General features: G+C 37.8%; 3 protein-coding genes across 7 annotated transcripts; 2 read left to right on the plus strand and 1 right to left on the minus strand.

The window, feature by feature from the left end:
* The first annotated feature begins 1,479 nt into the window (after nt 1-1,479).
* Nucleotides 1,480-10,160, plus strand: LOC131300357 (uncharacterized). 3 transcript variants are annotated; one of them, XM_058326146.1, is made up of 13 exons: nt 1,480-1,722; nt 2,432-2,685; nt 3,769-3,845; nt 4,157-4,316; nt 4,418-4,442; nt 5,083-5,172; nt 5,541-5,712; nt 6,014-6,087; nt 6,750-6,819; nt 7,052-7,123; nt 7,852-7,985; nt 8,066-8,139; nt 9,872-10,160. In XM_058326146.1, exons 2-13 carry the CDS (start codon nt 2,448-2,450, stop codon nt 9,955-9,957), a joined length of 1,272 nt encoding a protein of 423 aa, XP_058182129.1. In that variant the 5' UTR covers nt 1,480-1,722; nt 2,432-2,447; the 3' UTR covers nt 9,958-10,160. The 3 variants fall into 3 exon arrangements, with proteins under 3 accessions (XP_058182129.1, XP_058182127.1, XP_058182128.1); XM_058326144.1 differs by having other exon boundaries at nt 2,447-2,685; XM_058326145.1 differs by lacking the exon at nt 1,480-1,722 and having other exon boundaries at nt 2,130-2,685.
* A 1,881-nt stretch (nt 10,161-12,041) lies between these two features.
* On the plus strand, nt 12,042-12,978 carry LOC131300360 (dirigent protein 16-like). Its single transcript, XM_058326152.1, has one exon. It carries the CDS (start codon nt 12,042-12,044, stop codon nt 12,807-12,809), a length of 768 nt encoding a protein of 255 aa, XP_058182135.1. The 3' UTR covers nt 12,810-12,978.
* LOC131300358 (hydroxyethylthiazole kinase) lies at nt 12,682-18,654 on the minus strand. Of its 3 annotated transcripts, none has more exons than XM_058326148.1 (3): nt 18,114-18,654; nt 15,436-15,841; nt 12,682-12,805 (listed from the first exon to the last, which is right to left on the minus strand). In XM_058326148.1, exons 1-2 carry the CDS (start codon nt 18,570-18,572, stop codon nt 15,449-15,451), a joined length of 852 nt encoding a protein of 283 aa, XP_058182131.1. In that variant the 5' UTR covers nt 18,573-18,654; the 3' UTR covers nt 12,682-12,805; nt 15,436-15,448. The 3 variants fall into 3 exon arrangements, with proteins under 3 accessions (XP_058182131.1, XP_058182133.1, XP_058182130.1); XM_058326150.1 differs by lacking the exon at nt 12,682-12,805 and adding an exon at nt 14,701-14,718; XM_058326147.1 differs by lacking the exon at nt 12,682-12,805 and having other exon boundaries at nt 15,209-15,841; nt 18,114-18,653.
* Nucleotides 18,655-22,803: the final 4,149 nt, after the last annotated feature.

Below are 22,803 nucleotides of genomic sequence, written 5' to 3' on the forward strand. Positions count from 1 at the left end.
CACAGCCCTTTCATTGAAAACAACCTCTAGGTATTGAACCCCTCGATCGGAATCAAAATAATGCGGTCATAATTAGTTTTTGTTCATCTTTTTAGCCCTACCTGAAGTTTTACATGTCCCACATGCTTGTCACATTAGCATTTTGTGCATGTTATGATGTTCTCTTAATTCTTGCTTTTGTGTTGCATATATGCAGGTTGTCTTTGGACGAATTTTTTACTGACATTTAAGTATTTTTGAGCAATCCAAAAAACGAAATGTTGAGACTACTTGCCTAGATGTCATACACGTCATGCTTTTAACAGAAGACAATAATGAATTTAGCCCAAACAACTTGTCTTCTATTGATGATTTTGTTAAAAAGAAAACCTTGTCTTCTATTTGAAGACAACTTTAACAAAATACTACTCCAAATTAAAAAAAACTCCGAACAATTTGTCCAAGGCACACGTGGAATTACTAAATTCTTCTCGGTAGCATATTTTTTCAGAAAACAAAGAAGAGGGGAAAAGAAGAAAACCTCGAGCACCGCCCCCCACCCCAGTTCCAACGGTCACCAAAAATTCCCAGCGTAATATGGGCCCCACTGCATTCCAGAGTGGTAAAATATGAGCAATGGTCAGCGCCATAGGGCTCCACTTATTACTACTTTCTTTGTCTTCCTCTGTTTGTCTCAGTTAAGCTTGCTTAACATCAAATCAAAACTAGGAGTATCTCCTTTGCTTGCATGTGTCGGTATGCTTTTCCATCATTTATTATAAAAGTAATTGGTGTTAGTGAAGATTATAATTAATTCTTTCATTAGTAGAAGAGTGTTATGTGCTACACAGTTGTAGTAACTTGTGTTTCGAAAAAGTTTTTATGGTCTTTCTTTTTGCATACTCTTTTTGAAGAATAATGTAACCGCAACTTGTATTGATAAAATCAGATATAAATTGTGCCGCCCGGGGGCCTAAAAAGCAAAACCAATGCAACTAAATAAAGCAAAATATAACAAAACAAAATAAGAAATGTCGCATGAAGTCAGCTCTGCTGTCGAACCCATCATTCTGCTCCCCTAGACTTTCCCTTGTATTGAGAATTTGCATTCATTTTGTAGAGCTCCAATATGAAATGAATAGCCTCTCCGTGGCAGTTTTTTTCCCCTTATAACTTTGTTTTCTTGTCGAATTTACGTATATTTCAACTAATTTATGCATTATCTACTGCAGTAGTATTTTATTTTTTTTAAATCCGTGCATCATCTACTATTAGAAGTCCTATTGTTTGAACTGATCCCACAATAAACTCTTCAAAGGAGCAAACTTTTAAATGTCGGCATTAATTACCAAAAACCCGTTGGGATTGGTTTTTTTTACAGTCCTCGAGGAAAAAAATAGTTTTCCTCATGGTTGTCTAAATGCTTACCAAAATATAGTTTTCCTCATGGAGTACAATTAATTTAGACTGTGCATATCATCTGAATGTAAGCGTGCCTAGCAAAGCTCCTTTCCTCATCCTCAAATAAAATACAGGGAAATCAACCAACACCCACATGGGAAATCAACAAACGAAAGGAATCCAACTGCTATGAGCCCACCAGCAGCTGAAGCAAAAATTGTCGCTTCAACAGCTGTCTGTTTACAACACTCTTTGCCCAAAGAGCTTCTTCGGTCACTCATCACTCTCTTCTTCCTCAGTATTGTCAAAGTCTCAACCAAAAACCAGACCCAGAAAACAAATGTAGGATCCCCCTCCCATTTGTCAATTTCATTTCTTTCCACTATTTGTGAGTCTCACTCTCTTAAATGTTCAATCTTTCTGACAATGCTGCAAAACCCATTTCTCTTTCATATTCAAAATTGTAGATAAATGAAGGTTGTTTACCTACATTGAATTTCATATGATGAACAAAGTGTGAATGCAGCTTTTTTTTTGCCGGACGATAGGTTGTTAGTGGTTAGTATAAGTTAGTTTACTACAAGGGCCAACTACCTGTTCATAGGGGTCGAATCCCTAGACCTCGCGCCGCAAAGGAGCGCTACAAAAAAAACTTGGGGCAAACCCAAAGGCCTGAATGAATGCAGCTATTGCTGACTGATTCTTGCTTCTACTAATCTACTTAGATATAACTTTGAAATAGAAGTATTTTTTGTGAAGAAGGTTCTATTTTGGTTGGTGGGTAGGTGTAGAAAAACTTAAGACATCAATTGAAAGACTCCATGTTCGAAATGAAAAATGAAAGGCTCCCCATTTTGGATGCATCTGTTTTTAATCACATTCATGGGATTCTTTTGTTATTGTTCACTTTTTGCTGATGCTAGCATACTTATTAGTATTTGAGGAACCCTCGGATTCCACCGTTGTAAGAGCTTTGCTGTCTTGTGAGAAAAAAAGGTGTTTTTATGTTCATTTTTAACACACATATGAAAATAAAAATGACAATGTGTAGCTCATGAAATTGTAGGATGGGTGATGCTGCTGATGCTGTTGTGGTGAGGGTAGTAGAAACAAAAAGAAGAAGTTCCGAGGTTAGTCCATGGGATGGACTTCCTGGAACTTTGGAGCAGAAGAGTATCGAGTTCTCGGAAAAAAGGAAGGAATCTTTACGAGCCCGTTATTTGTATGGCATTATCTTTTTGTTGGCAAATCTTGTTGCTTGGTGCGCTCGAGATTATGGGCAAAAACTTTCCCCTCTGCTCCATTGTAAGTTGAGAATTCCTTCTCCATATTGTAAGAGCCTATGGTTTCAATTTTGAAAATAACATTGCATTCTCTTCAGTTTCTGTGTGATGAACTCTTTAATGTCCATATCTCAGGCAATTTGTACTGCATCCAGTTTTATTTGGAAGCCTTATAAGTGCTTGTCCGGTCCAAAAGTGGTCAATTAGTTCCTTGTCCATAAATGAAGCATGCATAAACTTCCTTTATCTTCGATAAAATGCTTCTCGCCCCAGATTCTGTTGTCATCATCGATCTTGCCACTAGTAATGTGATCAGATCAGGATTCTGGAGGTTTTACAGCTTTCATTTGAGGCTTGAGATGAAAAGCCCAAAGCTGTTGTTAAAACACATTTACTTTTCTGTACAATATAGCGCTTGTAAATGTAAACGTGGCATTCATCTCAGGAATTGAGGCTTCCAATTTATGCTTCAATAAAATTACAGCTATCATATTACTACTATTTGGTCTCCAATTTCCTAAGCGCTTAATTTGTTAGGAAATGGACCACCAATGCCTACCCCAAGTCCAACACTTACTGTACTGGAAAAAATTGTAAAAGATTTCTTACTGAGATTTTAATGGGGTCCTCTATTGCAAGACACGTAGTTGAAGGATCTGGATGGGCTATCATAAGTAGTAAAGACAAGGTTTTGTGAGCTACAGTCACGATTTGAACGCAAAACTTTGGCAAATCCTATAAGGAACTTGCATTGTAAGATGTGTATACTTGTTCTATTCAGCTTAGATATCTTCAGAAGTTTTTTTTGTTTTTGTTTTTTGGTATTTCAAATTTTTGTTGAAGAACAAACATTACAAGTAGATTGGAAGGCATACCTTTCAATTTCCTAGAGAGTTCACTTACAATCAATTAGGTACAGGGAACTGTAACCGTAATGGTAATGGGAATGGGCCCAGAATGGCACAGGGCAAGGTTGAAATGGAGGGCTTAACATTTCTGCAAATGTTGGACTTGGTAGATTATTCTATTGTTTTTATTTCTTCTCTGGGATAATATCATGATGTTGTTCTATTCTTTGCATTTTTTGTCTGAATTTCTTTTGCAGATCTAAAAGCTTGTGGTATTGGGGGACATGATTGTTTTCAAACAATGGGAGTCCTTCGCGTAAGTTTAGGATGCTTCGTATCCTTTTTATCATAGAGTACTTACAAGTTTCGTTATTTGTGCAAACAATTGTTGAATGTTCCTTAAACTGGAGGCTGGAAGTATGACCTGGAATTTTTGGTTTTTGTAGTTTAAGTTGTTCTGTCTAAGGCATTTTCTCAGGTACTAGATCTTGGACCCTTACATTCTTGTTTGTTGGAGAAGGCAAATAAGATGTTTGATATTGAAAAAAAAACTGATGACTCCTGGAACTGTGCCTCGTTAGCTTATTGTGCTTCTTATCAATTCAACTTTTCTGGACTCTACGGCATCCTTGACACTGTGTGCAGATATTTTTCTTTATAATGTTTGTAACGACATTTAGTACAAGCAAGCTGCATGAAACTCGCAACATGTGGCATTCGAGATGGTGGCCTGTGAAGTTCATTATGTTGGTTGTTTCACTAATCATTCCATTCTTTGTACCTTCAGATTTTGTTCAGTTATATGGTAAGCTAAATATTTCCCTTTTTTCACACATACGTTAATGGACCCTTTACCTGTTTTGTTTGATGGATAAACACTAAATGTTTGCTTTTCTTTTTTCGCAGGTGAGCTTGCTCGTGTGGGTGCAGGGTAAGCATTAAATTCATTTTACTTAAATGCTTCCACCTTCTTAGTGCCCATAAATTGGTCAATATGAATTGGTTTTCTGATACATTTTGAAGACTGTACCAGTTTTGAAGCGCATCAAGTGTACCAATTCCATGAATTATGCCATTGCATGAACTTGAAATTTTGATTGGGTTTTGTACAAAACCATCAACAGTAACTTCACAGTGTCTATTAAGATGCAACAATCTTCTATATTGTAGTTTCTGATCAGCTGTTCAATTTGACAATAGAAAGAAACAATAGTACAAGTTTACTGCCAATTCGGTTGAAGTTCCATTTTCCTTATCAGAGGCTGTTCACCTTGGACTTCTTGCCAACCTTGGATTGTTATTCTCTCCCTTTGGGTCCTTGCGGCATATGATTGTTGGAGTTTGTTGTTGTCTCTTTGTGGGTTCACTCTTCTCCGGCTTGATGCCTTGTGCTTTGGGTCCTTTTAATCTTTGTAATTTGTTTTTAAAGGTTAATAAATTTTTTTGCCTTTCAAAAAAAAAGAAGTTCCATTTTCCCACTGAAATGAATGGATATGCTGACAAATTCCATTACCATTTCCGTTCGTGGCATTCTATTAGTTAAACAGCTTTTTCTTTTATAAATGGTGCAGGATTTTTCTTATTCTCCAACTTATAAGTGTTATTGAGTTCATCACATGGTGGAATAGTTACTGGATGCCTGATGAGAGAAAGAATCACAGGTTTGAGTTTCTCATTTGCTGCATTCTTTTACAGTCTTAGATTCATTGCTACGAACATATATTACCTAAAACAAGTATCCTCTTTCAACAGTAATTTTCCATAAATCATCTTCTGTTTTTTCTTTTCTCAGGCCATTATACTTTTTTTACCGTACTTCTACTTTCCTCAATCTTGAGGTCTATGGCCACCCTTGTTTATGACTTTATGCATACATTAGAAAACCCATCCAAGTAAACAAATAGTAAAAAAGACTGGGGAAGTTTTTGCAATGAGGTCGTATATGTACTGCACTTATAATTGTATCAAAGTATATTTCTCGTGCTGTTTAACTGTGAGAATTCTGATAGTTCATTGTTTCTGTTCACAGTTGCTTCCTCGGATTATTTACGTCGACAGTAGTCTACATTGCTTCTGTATGCGGAATTGGTGTTATGTATTCGCACTACGTCCCCAGGCCTTCTTGCACTCTTAATATATTTTTCATCAGTTGGACTGCAATCTTGCTTTTGGTAATGTTGGTCATATCCCTACATTCAAAGGTAAGCGTTTGTCAAGACATATAATCCCATTAGCACATTCTGTCAATATGTTTACTACCTATTGAGTTGAATTCCTCGCATCGTAGTTTTGAATTGGTCTGATAATGAACTACGTTACTTACCTACTCTCTTTTTCAATAATTTCTTCACCATAATGTAATAGAGATATTTCAGCACATTTTTTACAATCTCACAAGTCACTTGAATTCCAGTTAGTCCAAGTATTTAACAAATGCTACTATCTTAAAGTTGTGTACTTATTTGTTGTGAACCGAATTTGTCCTCTATATGCTTAGAGCAGGTGAACAGAGGGCTTTTATCTTCAGGGATTATGGCTTCCTACATTGTTTTTCTCTGCTGGTCTGCTATCAGAAGGTTAGAAACCTCGGGCTTGTATCCTATAATGTAATGTCATTGTTTCGATAGATGTACGGAAATATAGTTATTATACTTTCCAAAAGTAGTTTTGCCACCTATGAACGAATGATGTTAGGGATTACTGTGCATCTTTTTCCCAATTCATTTTGCATTTCATAACCAAAGTATTGATTACACCTAGCGTGCTTGATCTGGAAACTATCCATGGAGGAAAATGATGTTATGAAGGCTTTGGCAATGTGCAAAATATTACTACTTTTAAGGACCAGTAAAATGAACAAACTATTTTTATGTCAGTAGTTTCCCTAAAATCATAAGGTCAGAATTTACAGACTCCAAAACTTCAAATCCTTAGAAACAAGATTGAGCAATGAGGAGCCATGGTGGAACACAGTATGTTGAAAATCAAACTTTGTCAATGTCTCCGAAATTTTTAGTATCTTTCAGGCTCATGGATAAAAGGATTACGGCTCATTGCCATACAAGATTTAACACCAGGGACTTTTTTACTGTCCAAAATTACCTTGTCTGGTTAATTTTGTAATGGTGTTTCTTTGGTTGAATGCTTCTAAGTTTGTATAGATGCCTTGAGAACTTGAAGTCAAACACTTTGATATAGTGCCTTTAATTCGCTCTTTTTTCTTTTTCGTTTTGTTCAGTGAGCCACCCATTGAGGAATGTAGTCCACGGAAGCATGAGAACGGACACTGCGATTGGACCACTGTACTGGTAAGAGGTAGCAGGCTTTCTAGTGTCATTATTCGAGAGGACAACAAAATTCTTTATTTCATTTGTACGAAATACCAGGAGCCCAATCGTTACCCTTCATTAGTTTTCAGGCTAATTATCTTGCAGTATATGATTATTATGACGGATATGTGATAAGTTCTGTTTGATTCTTTTCTTGAATCTACCTTAATTTCCTCAATGGTTATTATGTTTTCCTCGTATCTGCTTCCAGGGCTTCATCATTGCTATATGTGCAATTGTTATGGCAACCTTTTCGACAGGGGTTGATTCACAAACATTCCAGGTAAACATAGATCCCCTCAACCACAATTGACACATTCTCACCCCAAAAAACAAAAAGGCAAGGCATTTGCAATAGGATAGAGCTTTCCACCTACTGTGCTAGACTGCTAGTTAAGTTTATACTGTTTTGAAAACCACAAATCTTGGCTAGTTGACATTGTTTCTACTTTGCTGAGTATTGCATTTGTATGTCATCCGGGTTTTATCTATCGACTGAGGATGTCATGTTTTTGGGTGAAAATGTTAATAGCAGGTCCTACTCGGTTTCAACTACCCAGGCTGGTTATTCAGAAATATGTAATGCAACTGAAATATGAATTCCAACTGTTTTCTATGTTCCATGGACTCCTGTAACACCTGAAAGGCTAAGGACTGAGATATGAGTCCGATATACCTAGTTGGATGTGCAAACAAGAAGGATATTTAAGTAAAAAAAATGTATAATACACTTTGTTTTACATGCAAACAACATTTTACCCTTAGAAAATAAAACAAGTATTGAAGAAATATACTTAAAAATTAAGCAGCGTCTTATCCTTGACATGAGAATGAGTCTATTATATGGATCTAGCATCTTATCCTTGACATGGGAATGAGTCTATTATATGAATCTAACATTTAAGACACAGACGCACAAACACAACACGCATTCCTGATTCCATATAACATAGCCTGACAAGGCCTAGTGTTTTTTGAGAAATGACAAAATTTTTGCACTATTTCCTCCAGTTTCGCAAAGATGAAGTCCAACAAGAAGATGATATACCATACGGATATGGCTTCTTCCACCTAATCTTCTCCTTGGGAGCCATGTACTTCGCCATGTTATTCATCAATTGGAACTTGGAAAGCTCAACCAGAAAGTAAGTTCCAGAGAATCGCCCCCGTTCATCTCAGCATGCCTTGTAGGAGTAATATTTATCTTTGCATTCGAATATAACAGATGGAGCATTGACGTTGGATGGGCTAGTACATGGGTGAAAATCGTCAATGAGTGGTTTGCAGCCACCATTTACGGTAAGTGATTCTCACTCAAAATTTTTCCTAAAGCTTGACGTATGCTATGTTTGGAACTCAGGTAATAGCAGAGAAAGGGAGAGAAAATGTGGTAGAAATCACTTTTCTTTCCTACTTTTCTCTTACAATTTCCTCTAACTTTATCTTCCTTTTCCTTTTTATACAACCAAACAAAGAAAAGCAGTGAACTTTCCCTATAGATTTCCACTTATTTTTTTTCTCTCCTTGTTTCTCTTCCTTTCCCCAACTTCCCAAGATAGAATAAAATAGTTGGTACCAGCTTGCATCAGAGTCAATCTCAGATGCCTTACCGCGCTAAGCTGCTAAGCAAGGTCGTTAACACCCTAAGTGTCATCGATTCGTTCTTCTATCAAGTGATGAACTCGCCTCAAGGACATGTGCCTTTTAACTCCTACTTCCCTAGCTTAGACTATAGTTCGAGCCGAGTCTACACTTCCTTTCTTTGACGGGGACTAATTCAAAACCTTTTGGCTAGCAGCACCTAATCCGGAAAGCCTAGCACAGCCCTTTGATGGTCGTCATGGATTGAATAAGCGTTGAGCGAACACCCTTAACTACAAGATTAGGCGGTCTACCATCAAAGACCCGGAACTCACCCGTGCCTGTGGCATATAGAAGTACCCTCTGTGTTGTAACTTGTAACTTCTTAGTTCAACGTACAACTCAGTACTAGATACAAGGTACGGATTTCGAGTTTTAAGGAGAAGTAGTGCGTGCTCAGGTTACGAGAAATGCTATACAATCAAGAAAATCTTGCAAACTTTTTATACTCATTGACATAAAAGAGTTGACGGAATTTTGTAATACGAAACACAGCCCACTTAACTAATGCGATAGTGACGCTGTTGCGAGTTATGAAAATTCGTTAGCTTTTATTTCATTTCGACCAGGGACAGAGCAAGGATTTTTCCCTAGCAGTGGCGAAATGTATACTAAAAAAATAAAAAGATGCATTGCAATATGAATAGCCATCGACTCTAGAAAAAACTCAATAAGGGATTTTTTTTTTTTCATATAGTGCAAATACCATCTATTTCTCAATACAAACTTAATAAGGGATTTAAAACATTCAATAATTTTTCTAACTTCAATAATTTTTTTATCTGCTCTGTAAGTTGAATTGAATATTGAAAAATTGAAGAAGACTAACATTTTTTCAATGGAGTTTGAGAAATTCACACAAAGCACCAAACAATAAATGATTTTTTAATTTTTCGAAATTCCACTATTGCACAGTGCCAGCATTGGAAATTTGGAAGTCCACTAAATGAGAAATCCATTACTGCTCCACTAAATGAGAAATCCATTACTGCTGAGTCATGCACAGTGTCGACTATTTTGATTTTGGTTAACTTGTTTAATTTTTTAGGTTAAGTTGTTTTAGATTGAAGTGTGGATTTTTTTTTCCTTAATTAGACCTCATCCTTTATATTATTTCACTTTGGCCCATTAAATTTAGTTTTGGAATACTATTTTGGGTCTTCTTTCTTGAGAAAAAAAATAGAGGATTTAGGACTAGTATATAGCAAAAAATAAGGGAAAAAATCTAGCGATGGCGAGTCTATATAAGTTGGGGATAAATATTTTTTTTACATATAATAATTGTATTTTCTAAAATTCTTGCCGTAGCGGCTGCCCCTACTAGACCTCCCGACTCCATCCTTGATTTTGACTTCACTAACTTTTTCTTCTTCTCGGTCTGCTAATGCAGTTTGGAAATTGATATCCCCAGTTGTGAGACAAACCAAAGTCATGAATCATAAAGAGCCTGTGCAGGAAGCAGACACCTCCATCTGATTTCCCAATGTAACATTTTGTAATATACGTATATAATAATGTAGGTCCCTCTTCCTTTTTGTGTCATTTTTATGTTTCCTCCATTGGCTATTTGAAGACGGAGTCCTATTTTAAGCCTATGGCCATTGTAAGAGATAAATAAGGGTTCCAAATTTCATTGTCAAGTGAGAAATAAAATTTCATTGTTCGTCTTTTTTTTAAAATGACCTTTTTTTTTAAAAAAAAAAATTCATCTCACTTCAAAAAATCAAGTACTCCCTCCGTCCCTTTTTTTGTGTCCAGTATTCCATTTTGGGCTGTCCCTTAATAAGTGTTTATTTTATAAAGTTAGGGGGGTAAAAGTTGGTGCATTGTCCATTTTGTCCCTTAAAGTAGATTTTATTTTGAAAAGTTAGTGAATAAAAGTGTAATGATGATGGGTAAGTAGGGAAAGTGGAGGAAAAAGTTGATGTGAAAGGTGTAATGATGATGTTTTTTTAATAAGTTGGAGTTACGAAGTAGGACACTTAAAAAGGGACGGAGGGAGTAGTTAAATTGAGATCTTTCAAATTTCAATTGGTGTGAAAAAAGTCAAGTTATGCACAAAGGTGTGTTATTTTTTATTCGAAAAGTGGAGGCCCGGTTCTGCTACGGTTCTTATTTTTTAAGCACTTATTTTCCGTTTTATGAGATAGGTCATTCTCTCACAATACATCACTTTTAATTCAAAAAATAATTACTTATTTGAAAAATAATTACTTATTTTTCCCCTACCCTTTTTCCCCATTTTTAATAAAAATTTTATCTTTTACCGATAAAAATAAAAAATAAAAAAGTACTTATTTCTGTTAGCAAAATGTGACCATTTTATTAAAAAAAACAAACGTGGGATGCATGGATGGAGTATATAAGTTGTGTTGGATCTTGATTCTATGAAGGAATTTACCAAATGAACCCCTTCCCACCCTTTTGTTGATTAAAAAAAAAAACCTCCAGATTACCACCACAAATCGAAGATCCAAGCACATCCAAAAGAATTCCGCTACTGCCAAAACATGAAGCCGTCTCTGTACCCGAAGTCTTGAGTACGAATCCTCTCATGTGACAATCCTCATGTTATCCTCTATGACACACTACAATACTTCATTCTTTTAGCAAATCAACGACCAAGGTTGCTTGTTCATTAAAAAGATTCAAAACGACATTGTTTTCCAGACCCACAACCCCCGTAAATTTTCCTTTGACCCGTCCATGTACCATCTACAACTTATGGGTTAGTGAGAACAACTTGACATTTTAAACTACAAGAAGTAGTCCATAACTTGTTGGTTAGCGAAAATGCCCCTAAAGTCTGTAATGAAAGCCGGATCTAAGACGTTGGTTTAGTAAAAAGGCAAAATTTCAAGCATAGGGCATCGCATGATGAGAGGAACACATGAGAGGATCCAGACTCCAATTTGGTATGTACCCATGTACCAGTATATTTTAACCGTTGGACGTAGAGGACAGAGAATTGGAACTCAAATCTGAGCAGTTGATAAAATGCGTTATTTGCTTTTGGCCAATCCCAATATAGAAAGGAAAATAGCAGTCAATTTGGGCAGGAACAACTGATTGTGTGTGTAAACTAGCCGAGCCAAGTTTTGTCGAGTTCAAGTTTGGCTCATCTACTAAACGAGTCAAAACTCGAGCTCAAGCTTGACTCATTTACTGAACAAACTGAGCCAAGCGTAAGCCAAGCTCGCGAACTGTTCGATTCGTTTACATCCCTTGTGAGTGTTATATTTTTTTTAACACCACAACCGATGGTGCTATTCATCATAAAATACTCTCTGAATATTGTACATATTTACAAGTATATTGGTGGTTTTGTTACACCTGAAAAACTCAACTATCTGCACCTATTTTAATCCATATAATGATAATTTGGAGGGCTGTGATGATACCATAACCTCAACACCAAGTACTCAACAACTTCACCACTGTTTTCAGTCAAACAACAACTCCATTTAAGCCAACACTTACAATCTATATATAAACAGCAACATCCCATTACACCCAAGAACCATTCACATCAAACCCCAGGAAACAAAACAACTCTTATCATGTTCAATCATTTCAAAATGTTGAATCAACCCACACCAACCGTCTTCATTGCAATGCTAATTGCATCCCTCCTCCACATGGTTGCCGCCATCAACCCTGCGACGACGGTGGGCGGCGGAGAACCAGTCCTCGAGCTTTACATGCACGACATTCTGGGCGGCAGCAACCCCACCGCCCGACCGGTAACTGGCCTGCTAGGGAACATTTATAGCGGCCAGGTGCCATTCGCCAGGCCGGTAGGGTTCCTCCCTCCGAAAGGCGGGGTAGCAATTCCCAACGCAAATGGTGCCCTGCCAACTGTCAGTATCAATGGCGTTCCCTTGGGAACTGGATTAGCTGGCACGACTTTTGCCGGAAACTCTAATAACAACGGTAGGTTGTTTGCGACCCAATTAGGGCCGGACGGGTTGGGACTAGGGTTTGGAACAATCACCGTTATTGACGATATAATGACCTCTTCTCCTGAGTTGGGGTCACAGTCTTTGGGGAAAGCCCAAGGGATCTACGTGGCGAGCTCTGCTGACGGATCCACTCAGATGATGGCATTCACGGTTATGATGGAAGGTGGTGAGTACGGTGATAGCCTCAACTTCTTTGGTGTGTACAAGATCGGGAGCGTTATGTCAAAACTGTCGTTAACCGGTGGGACCGGCAAATATAAGAACGCTTGTGGGTTCGCGGAGGTTCGATCGCTCATCCCTGCAGGTCAGCATGTCACGGACGGCGTGGAGACCTTGTTGAGGATCACCGTCCATTTGAAATACTGAAATTCATGTGGTGACATGAGGAACAAGTGTGTGTTTGCCTGTGTGAAAATGAATGTGTTCTTGGTGTGTAGTTTCCTATGTCGATGTGACTATGAGTGCTGGAATATTTGCTATGTATTTGCTTAAGTTTACCATTACGGTCATAACAACAGTTTCGATTTGCTCTGTTGCAGTTTTGAGGTGATTCAATGAAACATATGCACCAAACATGAAAACGTGAAACGAACTGAAACATGTGCTACAACGCAAATAAACGGCTAAACGCACAGAAAGAAGCAGATAAATATTATTTGCCCAGTTAACTGCCAGATTTAATCCATTTTCTCCATGTCCAGAGAACAATTCAATATATACACTTCAGAAACAGTAAATAAGACAAACATTATCCTAGGAAATAAATAGACAATCTTAATAGAAAGGGACTAGGAAGCTAGTAAGATATTTCAACGTCTGCAAATCACAGATTATATGACAAGAAAATTGTCCATGGTTTGACCTATTCAATGCTTCAAATGTAATTCCGGGTAGCGTCCCGATTATGATATGGCTTAGAAAGTTTTGTTGTCCTACATAGATTGTCTAGAAGATAATAAAACTGAGATTTACATCACTTGCATTTGCCTGCGAAGTAGGACAAATTTGCAGGATTTGGTTGCCATCAGGATTAGTTATGTATCTGCTTAAACAAACAAACAAAAAAAACCATATTTGCACATCAACCATTGTGCATGGGTTTCAAAAATGTTCATATATGTTAAGAGGACTATAGACAATGGTAGAATATAACGATTTGCGGGTCTGTAAGCTGTATTGTCCATATATGTTATCCTAACCTAACCTAATCGTAACCCTATTTTTCTAGGACAGGGAACATCACCACCATTGACAACACCATAGTCCAAACAAAACTAACACGCACACAGTTCCATTGTTTCTCTTAACCATCCAAATGTCCCACCCTTTCGCTAAACTCCCATCCCCGATACATCACCAAACCCATGAGTACGAAAGTCCATTGTGCAACACCTTCCCTGCCTGTGGAACTGCCCCTAATCTCTATTGCGCAACACCCAAACCTCCATTTACCACTCACAACACCTAAGTCATTTTTCTCTCGACAAGTCACCAACATTGTTCAATCAAACTAGAGATAGAGAATCCTTTGTCACTTAAACCATGACCAAATATGTGAACATGTATGTGTACATATGCGTAAATCCATATGTTCAATAAGCCTTGCCGGTCGTGTACGGGAACTCAACTTTTTACAATTAATGCATGTCTCCTTAAAAGGTTTGGCTAGAATTGCAGCTTACACCTTATTCGCTACTTTTAGTTACTCCTATTTTACAAGGGTTTTTGTGAAAATGCACACACTTTTTCTTTAACTTTTCAAAGAGGACTAATATTTTGGGACATCCCAAAATGAAATCGTGGACCAACAATATAGGATGGAGGGATTATAAAATCTCGGTATGCACGAAAACATTTTTATTAAGTATATACATAATGGGTTAAGAATCTGGTTTGGATCCTATTCTATGCTATAATTACCATGGGGTAACCTCATTATGAATGGGTACTGGTTATTTTCGTGCTACAAACTCTGGGAAGTTATACCCTTCCTTTATTTAGGAAAAAGGTGAAAAGAACTCTGAATTCGTCAGCAGTGCTATTTTCAAAAATCGCAAAAATGTATACTGGATTGAATCGTGGATCATAAAATTCAGTACCGATTCTACCTCAAAATAGATTCACCTGTAGATACATTATACATGCCGATCTCATATAATCATGGATCAAAATCGTGAACTGAACCAGGAATTTGACATTTTTTACCACTATGATTTATCTACAGTTAGAAAACGCAAGGCAGTTGGTCTAAACTCCAAAACAACAGAGGACATTCCTGCAATTGTCAAAAGCCTCAGGAGAGGCTAGTGTAATGCCAACTCTGAACCATAAGTACGTGAGACAACCGTAATCATTCTAAGAAAGGCATAATACACGTTTGAATTTGCATTCCTAAAGTTGTACCGTGATAGCTAAGGTAATTACTGTTCATTAGTCATCACCAAAAACAGTAGCATCAAAACACACGAAGACTATCAACATAGACTGAGATATAGGACCCATGTTGCATTAACAATCAACAAAAACAGATAAGGATATAAGTATACGGATAAAGCAAGATCTCCAGCAATGCCTCACAAATTCATGCAAAACAAAGTTAAAACAACAAAAGATTTCAAAGACTCCTGCAATCAGCATTTGCAAATCACAAACATATGATTATTCATGAGGAAGAAAAGTGATTACCCCCCCCCCCCCCTCCCCAAAAATAAATAAATAGGGGAAAAGAACAAAAAATGAAACAGCCAGCCATCGCTAAAATAGCATTACCCGACACAAAAACTGCATATCTCATAAAAATAGTTGTCCTTGTAGCGAATTGTTAGTTCCACATAAGAGAGCAGTGAGTTGGTCATTATTATCAATAGAATCAAGCATCACCTACAATATAAGACCTACGGGGCTTTAGGCTTAACATGCCAAGTTGTTGATTCAGTCATCTTCTCGAAACATAAAAACATAACTCAAACAGGAAAACTGGTTATTTACATACCATGTACAGTGTATCATGAGAAGCTGATGATGTTAACCCGACGAACTACAGTATCTTGATCAAGCCCATAAAGTGAATCAATCAAATGCACCCTTAGCGAAGCAGGACCCTTGGCCATGTCCATTCCAATCTCACCAGCAATACCAAATATGGATAATGCAGTAGCTGTAGCTTCAAAAGCATATAATGGGTCTACTGCAACAAAGGCAGCAATGAGAGCAGTGACAGAGCAACCTGTGGCTGTAATCTTCTGCATCATGGCCACGCCATTTTGTGCACCAACAACTCGCTGCCCATCTGTAACAATGTCAACAGCTCCGGATACAGCAACTATACAGCCACTTGATTTAGCCAAGGATTTTGCTGCTTCCACAGCGTCTGTTGATTCATGCGAGCTATCTACACCCTGAAGCCAAAAAAAATAAATCTAACCCAGGGAGTTGAAATAAATGTTAAAGGGATACAACAGAAGTTCGTGTTGGTGTATAATAGACTAGCACGATTCATGAAATCATAAGAATCAACGACAAACTTGAATAGTAGGAAGGAAAGAAAGCAAGTCAATAAAGGAACTTTGAGTGCTAAGAAGTGCTAACAGTTCATGAGTAGCCAATGAGGAAGGGAATTTCTCGATGAAAAGACAAGCACATTCATGTAAGTGGGATAATGTGCTGAGCAAAGAGAGTGCTCGACAACTAGTATTCATCTTCTGAATTTCAATCAGTTCACAAATATCATATAAAAGACTTGGAAGTCCATGCTAATATAACCCAGGTACATATTTATTTTCTATCAGGTTTCAGGTTCTTAGCCCAGGCTATTTCATGTTTTAGTTCCTTCTCCTCTCATTGTGTACCACCACCAAAGAAAATTATATTTTCATGCCATGTGTTTACAGGATTTTACTTTGATGAAGTCCTAGTGCCACTCTGATCTTATTAGGCCTGATTCCTTTCTCGCCTGCAAAACGGAAAAACAATTAGAGATCACTGACCATCAGGGTTTGGCCGAAGTTTTCTCTGAGGTTAAGTCAGCAATGAGACAAGAACTCTTGGAGGATCGAACTAAAACAAGCTAGACACCCAAGACAAAATGTATGATGGGTGAGAATAAGAGTCTAGAGTTCTGGCCCAAGTGTTCGATGACTTCGATCGTTTCTTCTGATTTCTCTTCTTCTATTTAAAGGCAATTGGGATCCTCCAGTTTCCGTACCCAAGATGGGTTAGCCGTTGGCTGACCGGCTGACCATGGTTAAACGTCATCATGGGTTACCTGTCAGAGGGCTATTTGCACTCTGCTTTCTTGTCCAAGAAAGTTCATGTCCTCTCGGCTATGCGGATTGTTGACTATCCCATTGGTCAGACACTAAATCGTGCTTACTTTCAACGACAAACTAAAAGTCTTGGTATTTGGTTAATTAGCATGTCTGTGTGTTTGTTAATCAGCATGTCTGGCTCAGTTTCAGAGTTTCAGTATCATTTTCTAGTTTTCGGTGTCATTCTTAATTTAACAGCATCTTCACAAAACAATTTCTAGCGCTAGCTGTTCCTCTCAGAAACTTGTTTATCAGCAAATTTTTCTGAGTTTTGGAGAACATCTTCCAAGTGATGACGTATTTATGGAATTCAAATTCAATCCACAACCACAAAAACCTCAATGGAAGTTCAATAATCGCCCAAACCTATCATTTCTATCTAGATTAGCATGCTTTCAGTGGCACAAAATCTTGAAATCCACAATAGCACAAACAACTGCAGATTCAATTCCTATATTACCTAAGTGAGTCCCACATAAGACAGGAAACAAGAAGAATGGCAGATAACTCAATTGACACATTTGAATCAACCAACAACTTGTCCCAAGACTTACCCTGCATCCGGAGCACAGAAAAACTAAATGCTCAAACCCCTCCTTCCTGTTATGACTATTCTAACACTCTTATTCTAACACTCTTTACAGAAAATAGCCCTCACACATAGGAAAATCCTACCGGACGAAATGCGTCGAAATAATCTCATGTTCTTATTTTTTCTTTACCATAGGTAGCATTCGTAGGTTAGTGTGTTAGATTACTACAAGGAGTTTCAACAACCTTAATAGTCATAACCTCCCAGCACCCAAGTCGGGTCCAAATAAAATGTCAATAACTAAATCCAGGCAGAAATCTTCCATTTTGCCTATTAATCGTGTCATGTCGTGTCGAGTCGTTGGTTAGAATTCGGGACACGACTAATTTAGGGTCCCCTTACTTAACTTTTTGCTCTCTTTTTTGTTATTTCTCTTAATTTTCACTACTTTTGGGCCAAATTTTTGGATTAATTGTTCATCTTGATGAAAGGAATCGGGGAAATATAAAAATAAAATCCAAAGCTGAAAGAAATTCATATAAGACGACGCTACAGTGAAAACTGTCTTTTCCGAACTTTTTTTGTCTTAGTCTTTAGTGAACTTTTTGTCATAATTTTATATTTTTCCAATACCTCCTGTCAAACAGAAAATTAGTCAAAAAAAATTGACCCTAATCTCGTAAAATTGAGAGCAAACAAAAAGTAAAAATAAAGACAACAAAAAAAGTTAATCTAACATTCCTTCCAATGCCACTGTACTCTCAACAAAACAAACTCATCATTTTCATTTTTCAGCATCCCTAATGCAATTTATTCACAACTGAGATTTACCTTACTAGGTCCAACAGAGGCATTAGCAAGAGCGAGAATCTCAGACCCATTTCCTCTTACAACAGTCGGCCTCATCCCAACAAGCTCACGGCAAGCCTCCAACCGGAACCTGCTCGCCCCAGCCGCGACCGGGTCGAGCACCCACGGCTTGCCCGCCCTCCCCGCCGCCTCCGCCGCCGCCATCATTGCCGGAAGCCACTCGGCGGTGAGCGTGCCGACGTTGACGCAGAGGGCAGCGGCGCGAGGGGTGAAGTCGGGGATTTCCCGGAGCGAGTGGATCATGGCCGGCGACGCGCCGGCGGAGAGGAGGGTGTTGGCCATAAGGTCCATGGAGACGAAGTTGGTGATGCATTGGATGAGGGGTGAGTGGGTTCTGACGGCGGAGAGGTGGGCCCAGGCTGTTGGGCCCCACTCTGGGGAGGATTGTTGGTGTTTTATTTGGTGGGTGTTGTCTACCATGGCTGTCTGTCGAACTCAGATGAAGAAGATCTCTGTATAAAGACTTGGATTTGCAATGGATATGGTGATCGAAAACAATACGATTACATACATTTGTGTACATATGCCGCTTTATATATGCACCAGAGGGAGGACACACGCGATGCATGTCGCGTGTGCAACTCTGATTTTGTAAAAATTTGAACAATAGCTTCCCGTTTGATGCTTGATCAAATTTTCATAAACAAAATCTGATTTGCATCTGCATCGCGTATGTTTCGATCTCTAATAATTTGAAATTAAAGTAGGCAGAAGAAATTTCATGTATTTTTTTATTGTTCGATTCGATAATGAGGGCACTTTGAATTCGGGTTTTTTTTCATCCCAACTTCTATACTTCAATTACCCACATAAAGAAGGGGGGAAATTATGAAGGAAATAAAAAGAGAAAGTAGACATCACTTTGTCGGAAAACAAACACGGAATAGCAGAATAAAAGAATTGTAGACGAACTAAGAAATGTGAAATTTCGTGGGCAGTTTTCCTAATGTAGTAAACTGAATATAACAAGCAATGACATCTATATTTTAAAACAAAGCGATTTTTTATCTACTCATACAAACATGGGCACATTTCTAGCCGTCGGATTGCAATTTCACAATAAGTTACGACCGTTGAATTGAATCATTGATTCCAAACTATTTTCAATACTCACGCTTATCTACCAAGTCGTTTCCCTCTTCTCCATCTTGTTTACTCTTTCTCTCGGATACCTCTCTCTCTCTCTCTCTCTCTCTCTCTCTCTCTCTCCCCAAAATCCACTCCTCGGTGCACGAAGAAGAGCTCAGCGCCCACCAATCAGTCGGAGATTGATCGCCTCAATCTCTGTACTATCTTCTCCATATCCACGAAATCAATTTGGTTCTCCCTCTACGAAGAAGAGCTCAGCGCCCACCAATCAGCCGGAGATTGATCGCCTCAATCTCTATACTATCTTCTCCATATCCACGAAATCAATTTGGTTCTCCCTCTACGATAAAACTCCCCTCATCCTCAATTTCACACTAGGGTTTTCCGAAATTGGGAATTTGCCTTTGATTGGGAATTTGATTTCCCACTGCTAACACCCGGCCTTTCATTGGGAGTGTTATTTCTGCTAATACACGACCTTTGATTGTGAGTTGGATTTCCAAACTTTGATTGAGAGTTTGATTTCTGCTAATTTACGACCTGTGAAGTTTTCCAACTTGGATTTTCGTTCGATTTCAAACTTCGAAAACTGTTGGCGGCTGTTGCTTCCAAATTCTACGGGTTAGTTTTCGGATACCTGACAAAAAATCTTGGTCATGTCATGGCCACAAGATGGGTTAGTTAGGCTTGGTAGATTTTGAAGATTTTGTGCGTTAGTTAGGCTTGGTAAAATATGGGTTCGTCATGTCATGACTTGTGTATAGCCAATCTCTGTACAAAGTTTTGAAATAAATTTTTTATATAAAGTTTTTAGTTCTTCATGTCATGGCCTCTTAATTTATACATAAGTTGAAAATTGATTTTGCCACTCCCTTTTTCTCTAACGTCACTTTCCTTCTCTTACAAAACAATCATCTAATATAAACACAAATGGAAGTGGCAAAATTACTCCCCTAAAAGTTTTGAAAAAATCTACCACTGTAGACCGATTCCCTTTATGCGGCTTCTCTTTTTTTTTTTTTTGAAGAATTTAGAGGTGACTTATAGTTTGATTTTTTAATTGTAGCCTCTCTTTTTGCTATGTTGAAATCTAAAATTAGGTATGGAGTTAGTTATGTCACGGATCAAGAAATGCTTCTTTTGGCAGTGACATGAGAAAATGTGTTGGCAGCCTACACCTGTTTATTTCTCATGAGTCAGCGGCCTTTTTTACTGTAAAGAGCAGATAGAGGCATCCATGAAGAAAGTGAAGGGAATGAATCATACTGCCTCGTTCGTTCATTTTTAAATGTTCTGCTTCGTAATTCCAATTTATTAAGAAAACATCATCATTACATTTTTCCCATCAACTTTTATCTCTACTTTCTCTACTTACCTTCTATGAAGATATCATCATTACACTTTTACCCACTAACTTTTTAAAATATAATATACTTTTAGAGGCAAAATGGAAAATGTACCAACTTTTATCCACTAACTTTATAAAATGGACACTTATTAAGGGATAGCCCAAAATGGAACTAGACTTTAAAAAAGGAACGGAGGGAGTATGATTTTACCTTAATCCATTGGTCACACACCTGGAGACCGCCTTTCCTTGCATTTTTTTTTTTTTGTTGGTTGGTACCTCTTTCCTTACATTTCACATGCATTAGAACTCCACATTTCATAGTTCACTTCGGGTAGGTCTTCCTTTCTTTTCCATTGTATTTCTAAGGACCATTTAGGTGATTTCTACCCATCTTTTCCTTCACTTTTGAAAGCAGTGATAGTAACATCTTCGAAAAAGTAGTGATAGCAACCTACTTTTAAGGTATGTTGATTCTTCGTTCTAGTTTTATGGGTTTTCTAATTTTATTTTTTGCAGCTATTGTGATCTTGAAGTTTGAATCATTAAGGCCATTCAACTGAGTACTGTGCATCAGAAGTTAGTTTCTCTTTATAGTATAAGCTGCAAGTTGGGGTGTTTGGATTTTTTGAGTGCTAAATGGCCCTAACACAAATCTAAATTAACCAGGATGGCAATTTTTTTATCTATAACTTTGTTATTTGTATTTATACTCTTTATATTCTTTGTCCTTAGTTGACATGTGTGTCTTTCAAAGATGCCCACTTTGTATTTGTTAAAATGCATGTTTGAGAGAGTGAAATTAGTGGGGAGTGAATTTTTGGAAAGTTCACTATAGCACTTTCATAACCCTTCTAGTCCACTTCTTAAGTTTCTAACCCCTCTAGTCCACAAACCTAATAAAATAATCTCTATGACAAAAATACCCATCCTATATAACCATTCATAAAGAGAAACCCTATAAACAAATCTGTAACACCACCTCTCTCTCTCTCTCTCTCTCTCTCTCTCTCTCTCTCTCTCTCTCTCTCTCTCTCTCTCTCTCTCTCTCTCTCTCTCTTTTGGATCCGTAGCACCTTCTCTTCATTTGAGGTCCGGCATCCCACGATCGCTGTCCCACAAAAAACCCGGTGGCGCCGGCACAATCAATCACGAATGTCGTCCGGTTTGGAGGAATTATCGTTGACGGTTGCCATGGAGGGGATATGTTGAGGGAGGTGAGGTCGAAGTCGGCGACGACGTCGTTGAGGAGGATGTCGTCATCGTTTAGATCGCGGAAGAAGCCGAAGCACTTGTGGTCGTTGAACCAACGGACGGTGCCTTTTGATCTTGTTTTGTCCGCCATTGATGGATCTCAGTCCAAGGATTTCTTTTTGTTTCTTTGTTATTTTTTTTCTTCATCTCTATTTTATGTAGCATATAACGTTATATATGTAAATCAATTATCTATGTCAGGGGCTGACGAGGACTGGATATTTGTATTTTTAGTTTTGTCTTAGTTGAACAAAACACATATATAAGCTTATATGTGGAATTCACACAAAAAAAACGTTATATATGTGAAAAATAAAAATTCATGTTTATAAGGTTATATGTTTGATGATCGATGGCGGAGATATCAAATAAATAAATACACACAAAAAAAACATTATATATGTGACAAAAAATGAGGTTATATGTGTAATCAGAGATGGCGAAAATATCACATAGATAAATACACACAAACAAAACGTTATATATGCGACAAAAAAATAAACATATAACCTTATATAAGGTTATATGTTTATAAGATTGTATGTGTAGCGGCGGAGCGGGTGAGATCTAGAATATAGAGAGAGAGAGAGAGTTGTCAAAATTCTAAAAAAAAAATCAGGAAGGGTATTTTTGTCTTGTATTAATTCCTTTTTGGCTTGGCAAGGGTTTAGTTTGGCTAACACAAAAAATGAAGAAGAATGAAAATACATTTTTCTGTCTTAGCCAAATAAGGCACTTGTCTGAGTGGACCTAGTGGGTTACAAACTTGAGAGGTGGACTTGATGGGTTACAAACATGCTATAGTGGACTTTAAACTAATTTTTTATTAATTCTTTATGATCCATTTCTAGGAGCAAATTTCGTAGCTCTCTTAATTTTTGTTTTGATTGACTTTGAATAGACTTTGTGGTCCGACACTATGAGAACACGCGACACGTCGGGAGCACATGGAGTCATGTA

This window comes from Rhododendron vialii, chromosome 9a (genome assembly GCF_030253575.1).
Source record: "Rhododendron vialii isolate Sample 1 chromosome 9a, ASM3025357v1".
Lineage (NCBI taxonomy): Eukaryota > Viridiplantae > Streptophyta > Magnoliopsida > Ericales > Ericaceae > Rhododendron > Rhododendron vialii.

Bases quoted from the DNA above. Each gene is read 5' to 3' on its own strand.
- LOC131300360 (XM_058326152.1), top strand. From the start codon at position 12,042: ATGTTCAATCATTTCAAAATGTTGAATCAACCCACACCAACCGTCTTC.
- LOC131300358 (XM_058326148.1), bottom strand. From the start codon at position 18,572: ATGGTAGACAACACCCACCAAATAAAACACCAACAATCCTCCCCAGAG. The intron at 15,842-18,113 runs GTAAATCTCAGT...TTTTGGCTTCAG, and splicing joins CCTCTGTTGGACCTAGTAAG to GGTGTAGATAGCTCGCATGA.
- LOC131300357 (XM_058326144.1), top strand. The intron at 5,173-5,540 runs GTTTGAGTTTCT...TTCTGTTCACAG, and splicing joins GATGAGAGAAAGAATCACAG to TTGCTTCCTCGGATTATTTA. The intron at 5,713-6,013 runs GTAAGCGTTTGT...TGCTTAGAGCAG, and splicing joins TCATATCCCTACATTCAAAG to GTGAACAGAGGGCTTTTATC.